The following is a 19,222-nucleotide window of genomic DNA, read 5'->3' on the forward strand; positions in this document are numbered from 1 at the left end:
ACGAGTGGGCATCGGATACTTCCCGGCGACCAGGGTTGACAGAGACCAGGGCAAGGAGTGGCAACACCTCATTCAGGAAAAAGTGCAAGCAGGCGTGGAGGAAGTTCGAGTTAGCAGGATGTGGTGGGGCAGCAAGCAGCATGGGCGAGATAGGAAGGAGCATTGCAGGGAAAGATCACATGTGGTAATATCTGGCAAACAGACTACCATCGGATAAGGTTACTGGTACAAACTGTCTATCACATCCTACCCAGGGTGGCAAACCTCCATGTCTGGGGTAAAAGTGAATTACCTTCCTTTCTTCAGTGCTCTGGTAGTGGATCCTTGGAACACCTCAGAATCTGCCTAAAGGCCCATGTAAACTGATGCTATCACTGGTGCCCTGATCAGGTCTTAAAGGCAATCGCTGACAGCGTAGCTACATCCATTAAAAACTTCAAGGGCCACCATCATCTGGACAAAATCTCCTTCCTGACAGCCAGAGAGAAACCCTGCTCACAAGCTGGATTGAAAGTCAGTCTCCTCAATACTGCCAATGACTGGCATAAGGAAGTGGATTTGGGCAGGATGCAAAAGTTCCCAGCCTTGAGAACATCATCATGGCTGCGGCCAGACATGCTTATTGTTTCAGAATTCACTAAGCAACTTATTATGCTGGAGTTGACACTGCCATGGGAAAAGCATATTGAAGAGGCCAACTAGAGAAAGTAGTACCAGGTGCTTGAAGATGTGTGCCAAAGGAGAGGCTAGTGAATGTGGTTTGAACCTGTGGAGGATGGCTGCTGGGGCTTTGCAGGGCATTCACTCTGCAAAGCATTCACAATTCTGGGCATAACTGGGAAGGCAAAGAGAAGAACCATTAGACATGCAACTAAAGCCACAAAGAAAGCCACCAGGTAGCTACATGGGAGAGGATGTCTGATGATGAAAGACTCAAAACACCCAATGACCCCAGGTTACATCACTGATAATGAGTCTCATGCAAGATATGTATCTTTCATCATCATGGTTTAAGTATCAGATAGTGAAAGCTACATCAAAAAACTTAAATGCCACCTAGAAAGAGTCATTATTCAATAATGTAAACAAGGAATCTTGAGAGAGAAGCCACAGAGAGGCCAACCATCATCCTGAAGGCACTAAAGTGTTCAGCAGCTGAAACAAGTAAAGGTGCACCAGTCAATCACATCAAGAGCTGTATAACAGTGTCCAGTATAGGAGACTGGCACAAAATAAAGACTCTGCTCAAACAGAGCCATGTGAAAGCACATTTCAATTTTATCAAAAAGCATGCGAGCGACTAGTTATAATTTGTTAGAATGTTTTGTGGTCACATTCCACAACATAAAGGTTTCTTTTGACAAGGTTTAAAAATATATGCTTGTGGTGCAAATGTAACACTGCTCACACCTTAATAAGCAACATCTGATTAAAGTACAAGGAAAAATGAACCGTGGAAACTATAAACAAATACTAAAAGACGATCTATATCAGTCACCTAAAAAACCAAAGCGTGGGCAAAAATTAATCTTTAAGTAAGAAAGTGATTCCCAACACAAGCCCAAAGTAATTTGGAATCATTTAAGAAAGGTGAATGTCCTACAATGTCCTAGTCAAAGCACTGACCACAATGTGATTGAAAATCTGTGGTACTGTTTGAATATTGTAGTTCATAAGCATCCTCCAATTAACCTGGGCAATTGGGAGCAAATTTGCCTGGCAGAATTTTGGTAATTACCCCCAAAATGTAATTTCTGCAAAGCTGTTACATATAGTAAAAGACCTAAACCTACTACTAGTACAAAATGTGTCACTACAAAATATTACTATGTGGGGGTAAATACCTAACCAAACAGTATATTTCCCCTTTTCACCCTTTAAGATTTAGGTTTTTTTAACATATAATAATGTTACAATTGGCCAGCATCACACTATAGGACTCGACAAGACCTCTAGCTGGAAAGCATGTCCAATTTAACAACAACAGTTGCGGAATCTTGTTACCTCAGGTGTTGTCAAATTGCACAACAAGGAACTGAAGGCTGTTGACTAATTAAATGATATTACAGGAGTACCTTTTGACTTTTCATTACAGTTACAAACCTTGTATTGCACTGCTAAAGAATTATGGTGCCTCATTTTGGCAGCCAGTCACTAAGAAAAACACCAGAATAAGTTACAATCTGCCCATCTTTTCTCTTTTTCCACTCTACCATGACATAGCAAACATACAATGTTGAACAGGAGTCTGTGCTGGCTCTAAGTTGGAACATCCTCACCTCTATTAGCAAAACACTCTCCTTCCTTGCAGTAGCCAAAAATCATTATTTTTGTAGGCACTGCACCGTACATCCAGTTAAGTGATGATAACGATTGCAGACACAAAGACCCACCCACCTCCACATTTTGTGGCTTACTACCATAAAATCAAGCCAGGAGATGGAGTTGCTTAGGCTGTCAGATTGTATATTGTGGTTGTGTGTTTCTACTGTCCATAGCTTTCCATGATGTTGACAAGATTCTGTAAATAAATTCTATGATTGAAAAATAATGAATTCCTCTTAACAAGTGTGAATCCCATTAAATTTCTGGGATATTTAACTCATTAACATTTCACTAGTGTTACATGGTGTGTTAGAGGTTTACATTTGATGCAAAAACATTCCCCAACAACCACTTCTACAAAAATAAGAATCGTCTATAAAAAAGAGATGTCATGATTGCTAGGGCTTATTTTGACCTCTTCTGAATTTGTTTCACAGAAAATCAAACTGTTTCGAATCCTCGTGACTATTTACAGGCACTATACCGATTGCAAGTGTGATGTGGACAATTCAAAATAATAAAGCACAGCTATGGTTTTCCACATTGATTAAACATTACAATTTACTTATTCAAATTCATGATCACAGGGCATCACAGCCAAACCCAGCTGCTTCATTCTTACATTCCTTCATTACTGAAAGACGATTTCAAAAAGTAAGATGGAAACAAAAGAAAAGCTGACTACTTGTCCAAATGTGCTTTAAGATAATTAATAGTATTGTTTACCTCAATTAAAATATGAACACTTGCACATAAATATAAAAGCTGCACTTAACAGAATAATTTTAAAACTATACCCAACAGCTTCTATGCAGCAGTGTTGTATGTACCAGCATCATCAAAAATTAAAACAAAGTTTAAATTACATGGGCTAAAATGCTAAGAATATGAACATAAAGGCACAATATTGTGTTTACAGGTTAAGAATTAGAGATGTTTCTAAAAACTGTAAGGAGGTTCTGTAGCTAAGTAGTCTGCAACCACATCTCTAAAATAATATATTTAAATACAAAAATAAAACACCCTTACCTTCGTGTTCTCTTGGTAGTTCCTTGTGATCCACTATCCTGTTGCTTCCGTTTAGCACCTCTTCCTTTTCCAGGACCTCCTGGTGCCAGGCCACCTTAAAGACAGACACAATCTCACATAAAATGTAATGCATGAAAGACACTCAGTCACAGTGCTAAGACCATTCTATTACAACACACATACAACATGATTTTACTATAAATTATAGTAATTGAAAACAGAGAACAGAAAAAGAGTAGAATTTTTCAAATACTGATCTAATAAAAAGCAATTTATAAAAACACCTCTATCACCTTAAATAGGAAAATCTCTCCTGTCCTGCTGATGCCAAGTTAAACATTCATAAACAACATATTATAATGTAGTATAATAAATAACAGAGAGGCAACAAGCAACTATACAATATTCCTTACTTCTTTTCTTCGTGACAGAGCTCTACACCATTTTGACAGTGAGCAATATACTGAATTACTAGAGTGGCTTGTTTTAGATTTCCAACAACTGCATTTAGTAGAGCCCACTCCTCCTACCTTGACTGAAACATAAATAAACTGACTAATACATAAATTTAACATATGACTTACAAAAACCTACAGATAGTCGTCAAATGTTTAGAACTGTTAAAAGCTTGAATCTTTAAATTCTGCCAATAATGCTAACCACACAGAAAGAATACACACATTGGAAAGTGTTTCAGAGCATAAGGAAAGAGGATAGGTTTCATTCACATGCTTAAGTAACACCAAGCCAAAATAAAGAAAAGAAAAGAAAAAAAAAAAAACTGGACCAGTCTCATTAAGGCATACTTCCTCTTTGACAAATTAAAAATAAAGACAGTCATCTAAAAGATGTAATCAAATTCTGTCCTTGAGAACATGTACCTTACAATACAATTATAATTAAGCCAGCTAAATTAAAACAGTATGGGTTTTATCATTTGGTGGGCTCTGCTATTTATTAGTCTCATGTATAAAATTTCTAGCTTTATTCACGTAAGTCACATGTACTGTATAATGAGTTGGTGATATAAGGAGTGCATGTATTTTAATCTTAAGATACTTAACCAATGAGTTACATGATTTTTTTCACCTATAGTCAACTAGACCTACAGTATATATTTATTACAAAGGACACTGGGTGATAATTGAAAAAAAATACTGCATACTTAAGTTTTAAAATTATTTACCCATAAAGTTTAATTTTTTTTTTTTTTTTTACTCATAAACTTCAGTATTGTAGATAGGCTATATATGATGCTACTATGCCAAACAAATGTAGTGTCCTGTGTTCGCCTAGTCATCCTCTGTCTGCACATGGTTTATGTGCAGGTATACTAATTTAATTAGAAACATTTTAAAACTCTGCTATGTTTAAATGTTTTCATAAATTCCATTTTCTTCATGAAGACCACACTATATGCCATATATTATACTTTTATGTGACAGATGGTTTATATATTGCATAGTTTATGCACATAATCAAGACACTAATTACTTCTGCACAATAAAGGGGAAACAAAGCAGTACTCGCTTGGCTGATGAATTTCTAGCATTTTTAAATGCATTTTTTCACCCATAATTTTATGCATGTCAAAAGCCATGCCTGCCTGCAACTGTATGCTTTACCAAATTCCACCTCTAACAGTTTCCCTGTATCAGGATGACATCTGCAAAACCCAGAAAGTAGCCCAAAATTTATTGTTATTTCAGATTATGAAATACCCCTGTAACCTTGGTTTTTAAAGTACAAGCACACTGTTACTCTCACAAAAGGTGACTAGGCTAACATGAGGAAGTACTTTAGTTTTCCACAGCTTTTCTGAAACTGGCTCACGGGGGAAACAGTGAGGCCAATGTGTCCCTTTCCCCAGAAAGCCCTGGTTCTTCCCCGGGGTCTAACCCCAACTGGTTGTGTCTGTAAAACCTCCATAGGGACACAGGGAGATGTCCTGGAGGCATCCTTATCAGATGCCTGAATCACTTCAATTGGCTCCTCTCGATGCAAAGGGTCATTGGCTCTACTCCAAGCCTCTTCCCAATGTCTGCGCTTCTCACCCTATCTCTAAGGGAGATCCCAGCCACCCTGCAGAGAAAGCTCATTTCAGCTGCTTATATGCACAATCTCATTCTTTTGGTCATTATCCAAAGCTTATGACCATAGGTGAGAGTAAGGATGAACGTCAATTGGAAAACTGAAAGCTTCACCTTCTGACTCCGCTCCTTCTCCATCACTACAGATTGGTATAGTGACCACATAACTGTGCCACTGCCACAATCCATTTGTCGATGTCACCAACCCTTTTCCCCTCACTTGTGAACAAGTCTCTGAGGTACTTAAACACTGCCACTTGAGGCAGCAACTCACCTGCCACTCAAAGAGGACAGTCCACCTTTTTCCTACTGAGGACAATGGCCTCAGATTAGGAGGTGATGATCCTCATCCCTGCCGCTTCACACTCAGTCGTAAACTGTGCCAATGCATGCTGGAGTTCACAGTCTGATGAGGCCAACAGGGCCATGTTGTTTGCAAAAAGCAGTGTAGCAATTCTAAGGCCACCAAACTGGTCCCTATCCCTGGGACCCCCTTGATATTATGTCCATGAAAATCACAAACAGGACAGGAGACAAAGCACAGCTCTGGCAGATTACCACACCACTGGAAATGGTGCTTTTGTTTTTGTTTGTGTATGTAGACACAGCTTTCGCTGTGATTATACAGATACTGATTAACCCTTATTAGGGTCCCTGGAACCCTATACTCTCCCATGACCCCCCATAGAATCCTCTGAGGAACACAGTCATATGCTTTCTCTAAGTACACAAAACACATGCAGACTGATTGGGCATACTCCCATGCCCCATTATAGAATCTTTATGAATGTAAAGATCTGGTCCATTGTTCCACTGTCTGGATGGAACATTGATCCTCCTGGATGCTCCTCCAGTTCCATGACTGGGCAGAGTCTCCTTTCTAGTACCCTGGCATAAGCTTTTACAGGGAGACTCAGGATTGCGATTCCCTAATGGGTGGAGCACATCCTAATGATTCACTTTTTAAAAATAAGGACCACCACCCTAGTCTGCCACTCCAGACACACAGCTCCAGATGATCACGCAAATTTGAATAGGCATGTCAGCCATGACAGTCCAGTCCATACCTGGGGCCTTGCCACTGCATAGCTGTTTAACTACCTCAGTGACCTCCTTAAGGGAAATGGACATTGATCACCCATCACCTTCTTGCTTTGTCATCTTAACAGAGATCGTGTCCATTGGGTTCAGGATCTTCTCAAAGTGTCTTCTCAAAGTGTTCCATCTACCATCAGACAACATCCTCAGTCTGGGTCAGCACTTCTCTACCTTTACTAAAAACAGCCTAAACGAATCCCTGCCTTCCCTTTCTGAGTTGCCGATGGTTTGCCAGAACCTCTTTGAGCCGGATTGATAGTGGCTTTCCATTGGCCACTCCAAAACCCCTAACACTCGGGTTTTTGCTTCCCTGACTGCCAAGACCGCAGTCCTTTTGGACTTTCAGTACCTCTCTGCTGCTTCAGGAGTCTCCTGTGCCTACCATACACAGAAGGGCTCCTTAGCCTGATGGCATCACTCTCCTCTGGTGTCCACCACTGGATCCTTAAGTTGCCACCTAGAGAGGTACCAATGGCTTTCAGGCAGCAGCTCTTTGCAGTGGGTTCCAAAATGGAGGCTTTGAACAACGCCCATTTAGACTATGTTCCCAGCATCACCCAGGATGGATGAGAAACTCATTCAGAGGTTGGAGTTAAACGTCTTCTGGACAGGGGTCTCCTCCAGACCTTCCTAGTCCTCCCACACTACTTGCTTGCACTTTCCAGGTCTGGCCACACTCCTCCCCACCATCTGACCTAACTCACCCCAAGGTGGTGACCAGCAGTCAGCTCTGCCCTTCCCTTCACCCAAATGTCCAGAATATATGGCTGCAAAAATGATGATACGATTATGAGATCAATCAAAGATACGGCATTTGGCCTAAGATGCTCTGGTACCAAGTACACTTATGAGCCACCTTATGTTCAAACATGGTGTTTGTTATGGAAAAACCGTGCCTAGCAAAGAAGTCCAATCACAAAACACCACTCGGGTTTAGATTAGGGATATTGTTCCTCCCAATCACACCACTCCAAGAGTCTCCATTGTTATCCACGTAGGCATTGAAGTCGCCCAGCAGAATTATGTAGTCCACAGCTGGGACCCTTTCCAGAATCCCCTCCGGGCACTAAAAGAAGGTCTGGTACTCTGAACTGATATTTGGTGCATAAGCATGTGTAGTCCTCCCATCCGCAACCCTCAGCTACAAGGAGGCAGCCCCCTCAATCACCAGGTAAACCTCCAATATGGCATTGAATAGGGCTCAATAAGAAGCCCATTCCTGTTTTGACACCTTTCCCCTCTCTAGAGTGAAGAAGAAATCATCCTCTTTTAAAGGAGTTTGGTTACAGAACCAAGTGAGTGGATGGACATGAGCCCAATTATATATAGTCGGTAACTCTCCACTTCACTCATTAACTCCGGCTCCTTTCCCCCAAGTGAGAGGACATTCCATGTCCAGAGAGTCAGTTTGTGTGTTTGGATTCCAGTCTGCCAAGGCCTCTGCCTTCAACTACCGTCCAGGTCATACTGCACCCGGTCCCTATTCTTCCTACAGGTGGTTGACCATGGTAGGGCAATCCCACGTCATGCTTTCAGGCTGTGCCGGCCTAGACCCTGTGGCAGACCCGGCCATCACTCACTCACCTGCAAGCACTCCTAACGGGCTTGGCTCCAGGATGAGGCCCCAGTAAACCCATACCAGGTGGGGTACTCTTAAATTTGTGTCTTTGCTTCATTAGGGGGGCGGCACGGTGGCGTAGTGGTAGCGCTGCTGCCTCGCAGTAAGGAGACCCGGGTTCGCTTCCCGGGTCCTCCCTGCGTGGAATTTGCATGTTCTCCCTGTGTCTGTGTGGGTTTCCTCCAGGTGCTCCGGTTTCCTCCCACAGTCCAAAGACATGCAGATTAGGTGCATTGGCGATTCTAAATTGTCCCTAGTGTGTGGGTGTGTGTGTTCCCTGCGGTGAGCTGGTGCCCTGTGTTGGGATATAGCGGTTTGGAAAATGACTGATTGACTGACTGACTTCATTAGGGAATTTGACGGGCACTCAGCTGAATAAATTTGTTCTCCAATACTACTTTTGAGGCAGCAACCAGCCAACTTAGGCAAACCCAGAAAATGACTATTAATCTGGCTAAGTGGAAGAGTTTGTACAGAATATAACATATATTGCTAAGTATGTGCTTCTCTGTTTTCACTTTGCTAACAACAGCTGAAATATCTATAGGAGATCGCGACAATTTTGAGAAACAAGATTGATGCTATGGGGCTGTTTTGTAGAACTAGTCCTGGCACAATGTAAAGATCATATGTATTAATTATAAACATAACTGAACATCATACATAACATTCTGGACAAAAAATCCTGCTGTCGCCAACAGAAAGTTGCAACTTTTGTTGGTTAGCTTTTCAACATAAGAAGAACTATTAAGACACTTTAAAACTGGTGCTGATCAAAGAAAGTGGCCGAAGAGTTTTTCGCAGTCAATATGCTGTATTTGCCTTGTTTTCCGAATATGATTCCAGAAATTCCCTGTGGGTCTGGCTTAAGCAAACATTGTTCTCCATTGCCCGATGATGCTGTGTGAGGAAAAGGTGACATCACTGAGCTGTATGAGCCATGCACAAAACTTTCATATGTGTGTACTTTTAAGACCGTTACCACTCTGCTTTGGTCATGTGTGATGTCACGACTCCATGAAGTATTTTCATTTGACAAACATATTAGCTGACCATAATGAGAATATTATGAGTACAGGTATTTATCAACTTGCGTACAAGTTATGTTCTGCTACTGGACATATCTCAATAATTATATGGGAGAGGTCAAATATGTATTATAGCATAAGATACGATATCAGTCATTTAAGTAAATCTCCTTGTTTCTCAAAATTGTCGCGATCATTGAGTGGGACAAGTCACGTGCGATAACATTCACTACTTTGTCACTTTCATATTGTTTGATATCTTTTAAGTTTGTGTAACGACTCGACCTGTGGCAGGTGTGAGTCTCTGTAGGGGGGAGGTGTATATGGTGTGAAAACTCATGAGGACAGTGATGCCTCTTGAAGACAAAGAGGATGAGCATCAGAGTGACACATGGATATAAGCAGCTGTTTAACAATCCTTGAATGGACCATTTATTGTGTCACTAAGAAAGAACCCTGATCAGTTGTTAACTTCAAGAAACACCGCTCATCATCTTCGTCTTCAAGGGAGATCAGTGTTCTCATAAGCCTTCACACCACCTTCTTTCCATTGCTGACCTGCTGCGCTGTTAATCATACTTCTTTTTAAGCTTGAGGTATTTAAGGGCCATGATGCACATGCCTTTACAAAAATATAGGAACTACGAAATGGACATTGGAGATGTGAGTAAACAAAATTGGATGCAAACAGCAGGTGCCCGATATGCTATGAGGCTGGTAGCAAAATGCCATACAGTACAGTGTTCTTTTTTCTTAGTAAATATAGAAAGTACACATTTACATATAATAATGAAGAGCATATACATACATATATCTCTCGAACATATCCATTAACAAATTAAAGTTTGCTGAATTTTTATTAAAATGTACTAAGCAGTTATATGGGGATAATGTAGTTTATTTATTTCTAAAAATATTTTCATCTTGCTTTTCCAAGTGATCTGGTTATTTATTCCATTATTTATTAATTATTGGGTCTGATGCTGAAGTAGTTGCAGCCTTTCATCACTCCATTTTGTTTGCCTGGGTGTCTGATCTGCTTGATTTTAATTGCCATAATTAGGATACAATTAAGGGAGCAAACTACATGGAAAAACTGCAGAATGTTTGGAAACCAACAAAAGAGATAATCATTCACAGCTATGGCAAAAACAGATATTTCTAAATGTCTTAGAAATGTAATAATCATACTGCTGTGCTTTTCTGAATGCAGAATAAGAGGAAAAAAAAGACTGGTTCATTAAATAACATCCGTTATTATCAATTATTATCATTGATTGTAAATCTTATTGGAACAAAAACCTGCAAAATTCTATTGAGTCAAGAGATGTCATCATTTTTTACGAGAATTTTACTTATCTAGGCAACATGGTGGTACAAGGCTTTGTGCTGCTACCTAACGGCTCTAAAATACTAGCGTCTAGATCTCATAGCGTCCGTGTGTAAGTCAGTGTCAACATGGAATTATTTGGAGGTACTTCTGTTTCCTTTCTACATCCCAAAAACATACTGTATATGCTTGATTAAATGATAACTGTTGAAAAGGCTTTGTAAGCTTGTGCCCAACTGTTACCAAAATAGACAATTCCCCACATAACGTTGAACCAAATTAAGTAGATTTGAAAAATTAATGAATGAATTAATTCAGATAAGGTCTTCCTTGGCATAAGCCGCAGACTGAAAATTGGTCCATACACAAACAGGTAACTTTTTTCTGAGTAACAAGATGCCTTTTTAAAGTTTTCCTGTAAACTATTTTGCATGAAGGCTACAATAAATAAGTATGCAGAATTGGGTATTAAAGCTGCCATAATGGTTTTAAGTTGGAGGGGACGTCAAAACTGATGGATTTCATAGTCTTGTGGATTATTTTTTTGACAAGAAATCTCAATCGATGACAAATTACATAACTCTGTGCAGACTTTTTAGCACAGTGTACATTTCCAAAGTATTGTAAGCCTCACGCATTCTGACAACAAATAAGCTGCTGTCTGTCCAGTGTCTATATGAAGACTCCACCGGGAACTCGTAACGGTGAGAATGTACAGAGAAATCACAGTTTAATCAGACATCTGAGGAAGTAAAGGCATGGGCAAGTTTTTAACAATTCTTGTACATAATGATTGTGAATTCATAACTTGCACTTAAAATGTGTCATAGTGTGTTGCGTACAAGTCAAAACGCGCTAGAAAATTTATGCACAGCATAAAATTCCAGGTGCATTCAGAGATTTAGGTAATGTTCTAAAACTTGGAGAATTTTAATTTTTGTTTATTTACTTTATCAAAGGGTGGTATCAGTTTTTGTTTATTAAATACTAGGGGGCTCCGCCCCCTGCTCGCTTCGCTTGCCAACCCCTGGCGTTGGGACATGAGAAAGAGTCAGATGTATGAATTAGATATAGAATAGTGTGCAGCTTTGGATGATGCCCATAGAAATAACAAATAGAGTGTTTGTCATATATTAATGTTTTATTGGAATATTTCTTTGTATACAACATTAGCAGTAAAGATGGTGTCTTGTCCTTGAATGAGTCTTCCTTGGCATGGATTATTTATAATTTTAACTTTAACGTCAGATGAACGGCGAACACGTGAGAAGGCAACATAAAGTTGTCCATGTCCAAAAACGGGTTCAGAGAGGTAGATGCCAACCTTGTCCATGGTTTGTCCTTGTGATTTGTTGATGGTCATGGCAAATGCAGGTTTAATGGGGAACTGTCGGCGTTTCAATGTAAAAGGTAATTCTAGCTCAGAACTTGTAAGGTCAATTCTAGGAATGAGAACAGTATTGTTAGCATGTGATCCTGTAAGAACTGTCGCTTGAATAACATTGCGTGTCATGGTGTTGACGACTAACCGTGTGCCATTGCATAAACCCTGTTTTGTGTTAAGGTTTCTTAATAGCATGATTATTGTTCCGTTTTTAAGGGCAAGGTCGTGTTGTGGTAATCCGGCAGGGTTAATAGTGTTCAAATATTCTAAGGGGAAATTTATATGTTCATTGTCGTCATCAGAGTCAACTTTGTCTGAGCTTAGAAAGATCTGTGTCTCTCCAGGAAGTAATGAAATGACTTGGTTATTAATGTGATTAACATTAATATTTTTTGGACATAATATAGTGCGTTGTGTTAACAGGGGTATTTGGTCTAATGTGATTGCTGTTCCAAATATCTCTTTTACTAAGTCGTCTGAGATAAAGGATTGTGGAATGGAAATAATATCTGGGTGAAGTCCATCTGTATTTGTGAGTGTACCATTTCCCAGTTGTATTAGCCAACTGTTATATTCTGGATCTGGACATCGCATGTTTTGTACCAACTGTATTGTTTTAAAGCAATGCCAATTGTCTGCGTATTTTAAGGTGGACTGAACAATAGCTGAGCGCATGGCATGTGGAACAATAGCTAAGCATTGTCTAAAATCTCCTCCTAATGAAAGAACTTTTCCTCCAAAGGGAATATTATTATTCATCAACGTTTGTAGAAGTTTATCAATGGTGTTGAGTAAGTGACTGGATGCCATTGTACATTCATCAATAATTATCAGTTTTGCAAGACAGATGTCTCGGGCATTGCTACTGTGAATGTTCATAGTGGATACTGATGTCTCTGTGATTGGGACCGGTATTTTGAATATTGAGTGACATGTACGACCATTTATTAACAGATTTGCTGCCACTCCGGAGGATCGCAGTCACTGTTAATATGTTTCCTTTTCTGCAGTTGAACGGTTAATAGTGCTTTATTGTAAGGAGATCCACCTATGCTGACACCTATGCTGTCTAGTGTGAAGGTGTTGACGTTCACTTTAGAATATGTGGCTTTGGGTGTCACTTCTTATGGATGTGTGTGTGTGTGTGGGGGGGGGGTGGGGGGGTGGTGAGGATTGTTGTTGCGCGAGCGTCTTCTTTCTTTTTGTGTTCCTGTGTCTTGTTTGAATCCCCCTCTTTGTGTGTGTCCCGTCCGTTGCTTGTAGGGTCTGTGGGGTGGGCTTCGCTCGCCAACCCCTGGTGTTGGGAATGACAAAGAGCGTGATGTATGAATGAGATATAGAATAGTGTGACGGTGTAGATGATGCAAATAGAAATCAAACAATAAAGTGTGTGGCACAGTGTAAAGGTTTATTTGAAAATTTCTTTGTACACGCCGTTTAAGTGTAAAAGGTAATTCCAGCTCAGAACTTGTAAGGTCATTTAAGATGGTTATTGTTGTGATCAGAGTCAAGTTTGTCAGAGCTTAGAAAGAGTTGTGTCTCTCCAGGAAGTAATGGAATGACTTGGGTATTTATGTTTTCCACATTAATATTTTTTGGACATAATATAGTGCGTTGTGTTAAAAGGGGCATTTGGTCTAATGAGATTGCTGTTCCAAATGTCTCTGTAACTAAGTCGTCGCAGATAAAGGCTTGAGGAATTGTAATAATATGCGGCTGAAGTCCATCTGTATTGGTGAGTGTACCATCTCTCAGTTGTAATAAGCAATTGTTATGATCTGGTTCTGGACATCGTATCTTTTTTACTAACTGTATCTTTTGAAAGTAATGCCAATTGTCTGCGTATTTTAAGGTGCACTGAACAATAGCTGAGTGCATGGCATCTGGAAGAATAGCTAATCACTGTGTAAAATCTCCTCCTCATAAAAGTACCTTTCCTCCAAATCGAATATTATTATTCATAAACGTTTGTAGAAGTTTATGAATGGTGTTGAGTAAGTGACTTCATGTCATTGAACATTCATCAATAAACAACATTTTTTCAAGACGGATGTCACGTGCAGTGCCACCGTTAATGTTCATAGTGGATACCGATTTGTAGGATCTAATGCAGTTGATAAAGATTTAACTTTCAGGTACATCGTCAGTTATAAGCTTCTGTAGATATTCAGTATATGAATGTAAAGAAGGCAGTCTAATTTGACCTTTTTGACAACAACGTGTAAATGTATAACTTGTATTGCCAGTTGTTTCTTCAGGGAAGTGAACTGAATGACAATGATTGCAAATGACATTCATTAATCTGAATGAATTTTACTGGTGTATGTTTTCCTTGTGCCGTTTGAGAGGCGCGTTGTTGCATGTATAGTATTTGGGACGTGTTGTTTTGGAGCTGTAATCGATTTGCCTGTGCTGTGTGAGAAGCCCGTTGTAGCCTTCGCTGCCATTAACGTATGTCTGAGACGGGAGGTGTTTCGTTTTGAATCCGTGCCTGTTGCGATGCAACACTTTGATTGATAGATTGCGTAATGTGGATCTAGGATGTAGATTTGTGCATATTTGCGTTGTTGATTTGTTTCAGGGTGCACTGTTCCAATGCGATGCAGTATTTGTGCACATATGCGAAAGCAGTATGGGCCATTGCCTTTTGGTGGCCTGATATTTACTCCGGTATATGCAAAAGCAAATGAACTATTGTAGGATCTAATGCAGTTCATAAAGTTTTTACTTTTAGGTACATCGTTAGTTAGAAGCTTTAGTTGAGCTTTGCGTTTTTGGAGTCGAGACATTTTTTCTTATGGATGTGTGGGGGGGATCGTTGTTGCGCGAGCGTTTTGTTTCTTTTTGTGTTCCTGTGTCTTGTTTGAATCCCCCTCTTTGTGTGTGTCCCGTCCCTTGCTTGTAGGGTCTGTGGGGTGGTTTTGTGTTCTTTTTTTTGGTCTTCCATGGGCTTGTTGAATCCCCCTCTTGGTGTGTGTCCCGTCCCGTGCCTGTAGGGTGGGGGGGGGGGGGGGGTATGGTCGTGCCTTGCTATTGTGCGCTCGTCTGTTCTTTTTTTTTTGGTGTGTTTAGTTTCGTGTGCAATGTGTTTCGTGCTTTCCCCTCGTTTGAGTACTCTTTTATGTGCCTTTTCCTTATTTTGGTGCTTGTTGAGCCTCATTTTTGTGACTCCTTTCTGTATGTGCTCACTCCTGTTTTCTGTGCTCTTGTCGGACTCTTTTTGCGCCTGCGTCTCTCGCGGCCCCTCATCCGCCTCTCTCCCCCTCTTTGTGTGTCCCGTCCCTTGCTTGTAGGGTCTGTGGGGTGGTTTTGTGTTTTTTTTTTTGGTCTTCCATGGGCTTGTTGAATCCCCCTCTTGGTGTGTGTCCCATCCCGTGCCTGTAGGGTGGCGGGGGTATGGTCGTGCCTTGCTATTGTGCGCTCGTCTGTTCTTTTTTTTTTTGTTGTGTTTAGTTTCGTGTGCAATGTGTTTCGTGCTTTCCCCTCGTTTGAGTACTCTGTAATGTTTTTTTTTCCTTATTTTGGTGCTTGTTGAGCCTCATTTTTGTGACTCCTTTCTGTATGTGCTCACTCCTGTTTTCTGTGCTCTTGTCGGACTCTTTTTGCGCCTGCGTCTCTCGCGGCCCCTCATCCGCCTCTCTCCCCCTCTGTGTGTCCCGTCCCTTGCTTGTAGGGTCTGTGGGGTGGTTTTGTGTTCTTTTTTTTGGTCTTCCATGGGCTTGTTGAATCCCCCTCTTGGTGTGTGTCCCGTCCCGTGCCTGTAGGGTGGCGGGGGTATGGTCGTGCCTTGCTATTGTGCGCTCGTCTGTTCTTTTTTTTTGTTGTGTTTAGTTTCGTGTGCAATGTGTTTCGTGCTTTCCCCTCGTTTGAGTACTCTGTAATGTTTTTTTTCCTTATTTTGGTGCTTGTTGAGCCTCATTTTTGTGACTCCTTTCTGTATGTGCTCACTCCTGTTTTCTGTGCTCTTGTCGGACTCTTTTTGCGCCTGCGTCTCTCGCGGACCCTCATCCGCCTCTCTCGCCCTCTTTTGTCCGCCTTTCTCGGGTCCTCAGCCGACTCTCGCGGACTGTTTGTTGCGCCGGCGCAGTACGTCTTTTTGCAGCTACGGCCCATGGCCGGATGTGCCTGCGTCCATCATCCGGTTTAGCATTCTCGGTTAGTAATATGGATGTTCATAGAGAAAAGCCCAGCAAAATGACACCTTTTATTGGCTAACTAGAAAGATTACAATATGCAAGCTTTCGAGGCAACTCAGGCCCCTTCTTCAGGCAAGATGCATATTGTAATCTTTCTAGTTAGCCAATAAAAGGTGTCATTTTGCTTGGCTTTTCTCTACATTCATAATGGCTAACACGGTACAGCACCCTAGTACTACTTAAATATGTTCATAAATACAAGTCACATTAAAAAATAACAGCGCTAACAGAACATAAAGGTGGTTTTTATGAGACGCCTAGGTTTTATTATAGATTCTGAAAAACTTTTTCTGAGATTTTTCACATAAAGAAATCAAGTTTCAAGGTAAGGTAGTTACACTTTTTTATCATGGTATGGGAGAGTGGCAACATGTTACATGTTGTTAATTACACGCAAATATGATTCTCACTGTACTTTATTCATTTGACAATAATGACCATATAAATTATGACATGTATTAGTAGACTGCACAGAATGCATATAGTTAAAAACCAAAGCCAGAAATGCTTGTGGTGTCTGAAAAAGATTTCACAGATACCTGACTTTAAATCAAATGATATAAAAATTGCATTGATTGATGTACTATTGCTCGTTGTTGATAGTTTAGGGTCTAAGGGTCTATGGCTAATTGTAGTTCATATTTCTTAAGCATAATATTTTAAAACAATTACTCAATGCAGACTTAAAATCTATTTTCAAGTCGGCAGCTAGAATTGTTCACTATAATGGTGTTAGAATTTTCTTCACAGATATTTTTGAGAATTTTTTAGTGTTTGCGGGAAATTAATATATTGTCAAAAATTTTATTCCCGGAAAAATGAAAGCATGGTGTTTATTGTTTTTTCTTGAAAATTATTAAAATAAAAGCTTTTTTTTCAGATAAGCTTCCTTCAAAATGTAATTTGATATATATGGATATACCTGAAGCCTTATGTTGAATGTAGCCATTTGTATAATTTATATTGAATAACCTCAGGAAACCAATAAATTTGAAGCAAATTCTTCAGTGAGATTGGCATTTTATCTAATAAACTGTATGGCTTTCAATAAAATTTTGGTCTGCAACAATTTTGGGTGTAAAAGAGAAAAATATACATGTGGAAATATTCTCACTCAAGGTAAGTTTGAAACAATAAATCAGTAATTGAGGATGCAAAGTACATCTCTGTTTTCAAACAGATGTTTTTGTTTACTTTTATGGTTACGAATATCATTTAACTTACTTGGTACTACTTCAAGCAGCAGCAGTAGTGATTTGGTGTTGAGCGGTTCATGCAAGATGTTGATGTGACAGCGAGTTCCTGCAAGGGAAACTCTGCTGGTGTTTCAATAACTTGAATACAGAGTCTGTTTTGCCATCAGGAGTGACTATCGTATGTGTAAAAGAAAAATATACAAGATGAAATAACCTCTCTCAAAGGCAAATTTAAAACAATAAGTAACTAATCATGAAGGTCACACAGAATTAGAATTATTATTCTTTACTTTAAGTTAAACAATTTCAACAATTTTTCTATGCTATTTATATGACAGCTTTTCATGTTTAAAAAATTTGTACAGCACTCTCTGTTCAAAGTATCTCAACAATACCTGACCTTTTCAGACAAATTTCCCTGAGGAGTAATTGTACCAAAATTCAACAAAATCTGTCCACTTGGAGCTGGGTTGTTTCATGTGGACAGAGAGACAGACATGAGAACAGCAAACAATAGGTGCTTTTAGCATTTTATGTAATTGCAGCTAATAGCTTAACTACATTTGGATTCGATATTACAAGGAGAAAAAAATATATGCAAAAGCTTATATAAATGTAAAGAATTATTATTACTATTATTATTATTGGGCAAACCGATCAAAAAGGATGAAGTTACTAGACTTTTGAAATAATCTCTTGGATTTCACAGTGAGAATGTGGAGTGTGAGCAGCTAGGTTACCTAACACATGGGTGCTCAGTACACAGTTACAATTAAAACCACAATGCTTTGGATAATATAAAGAAATCAAAGTATATGTGTATTAGAAATAGACTGATGCCAGTTCTTGAAATTTTGGTTAAGATGTAATGCAAGAAACATCCACTTGTCTACCCTTTACTATGTAAACTGCTTCCAGTGTTCTTTGTAAGGGTGCTAGTGTTACTAGAGGACTTACCTCCTGTTTTCTATAGAGACAGTTAAAGTACAATTGTTTGGCAAATAGACAATGGTTTTCTTTATAATTCTACTTTGAGCAGTTGACACTAAATATTTAAAATTAAATTAAAGTATATACACCTAAAAAATTAAGCTGTGTTAGGCAGCACCAATGAAATGTATTACTCTTATGTTCAAACACTAAGGTACTTCATAAAGCAATGTCATTTACTTGATGTACAGTACTGTGCAAAAGTTTTAGGCAGGTGTGAAAAAATGCTGTAAACAAAGAATGCTTTCAGAAATATAAATAATGATTGTTTATTGTTATCAATTTACAAAATGCAAAGTGAGCGAACAAAAGAAAAATCTAAATCAAATCAATATTTGGTGTTACTACCTTTTGCCTTCAAACCAGCATCAATTCTTATAGGTACACTTGCACAAAGTCAGGGATTTTGTAGGATTCTAGTCAGGTGTATGATCAACCAATTATACCAAACAGGTGCTAATGATCATCAATGTCACACGTAGGTTGAAACACAGTCATTAACTGAAACAGAAACAGCTGTGTAGGAGGCTTAAATCTGGGTGAGGAACAGCCAAACACTGCAACCAAGGTGAGGTTGTGGAAGACAGTTTCATGTCATGGCAAGATTGAGCACAGCAACAAGACACAAGGTAGTTATACTGCATCAGCAAGGTCTCTCCCAGACAAAGATTTCAAAGCAGACTGGGGTTTCAAGATATGCTGTTCAAGCTCTTTTGAAGAAGCACAAAGTAACGGGCAACGTTGAGGATCGTAGACGCAGTGGTCAGCCAAGGAAACTTAGTGCAACAGATGAAAGACACACCAAGCTTATTACCCTTTGAAATCGAATGTCCAGCAGTGCCATCAGCTCAGAACTGGCAGAAACCAGTGGGACTCAGGTACACCCATCTACTGTCTGGAGAAGTCTGGCCAGAAGTGGTCTTCATGGAAGAGTTGCA

General features: G+C 39.7%; 1 protein-coding gene across 3 annotated transcripts in view; it reads right to left on the bottom strand.

Moving 5' to 3' along the window:
* Positions 1 to 19,222, bottom strand: part of ash2l (ash2 like, histone lysine methyltransferase complex subunit) — a 72,535-nt gene that overhangs the window by 14,145 nt on the left and 39,168 nt on the right. For all 3 annotated transcript variants that reach the window (XR_007934895.1, XM_028799814.2, XM_051927559.1), the window contains one exon: positions 3,355 to 3,448. Coding sequence is in view for 2 of the 3 variants with exons in the window: in XM_028799814.2 (XP_028655647.2) it covers positions 3,355 to 3,448 (94 nt within the window). In the remaining variant the exon portion in view is untranslated. The remainder of the gene's footprint in view (positions 1 to 3,354; positions 3,449 to 19,222) is intronic.

This window comes from Erpetoichthys calabaricus, chromosome 1 (assembly GCF_900747795.2).
Source record: "Erpetoichthys calabaricus chromosome 1, fErpCal1.3, whole genome shotgun sequence".
Lineage (NCBI taxonomy): Eukaryota > Metazoa > Chordata > Cladistia > Polypteriformes > Polypteridae > Erpetoichthys > Erpetoichthys calabaricus.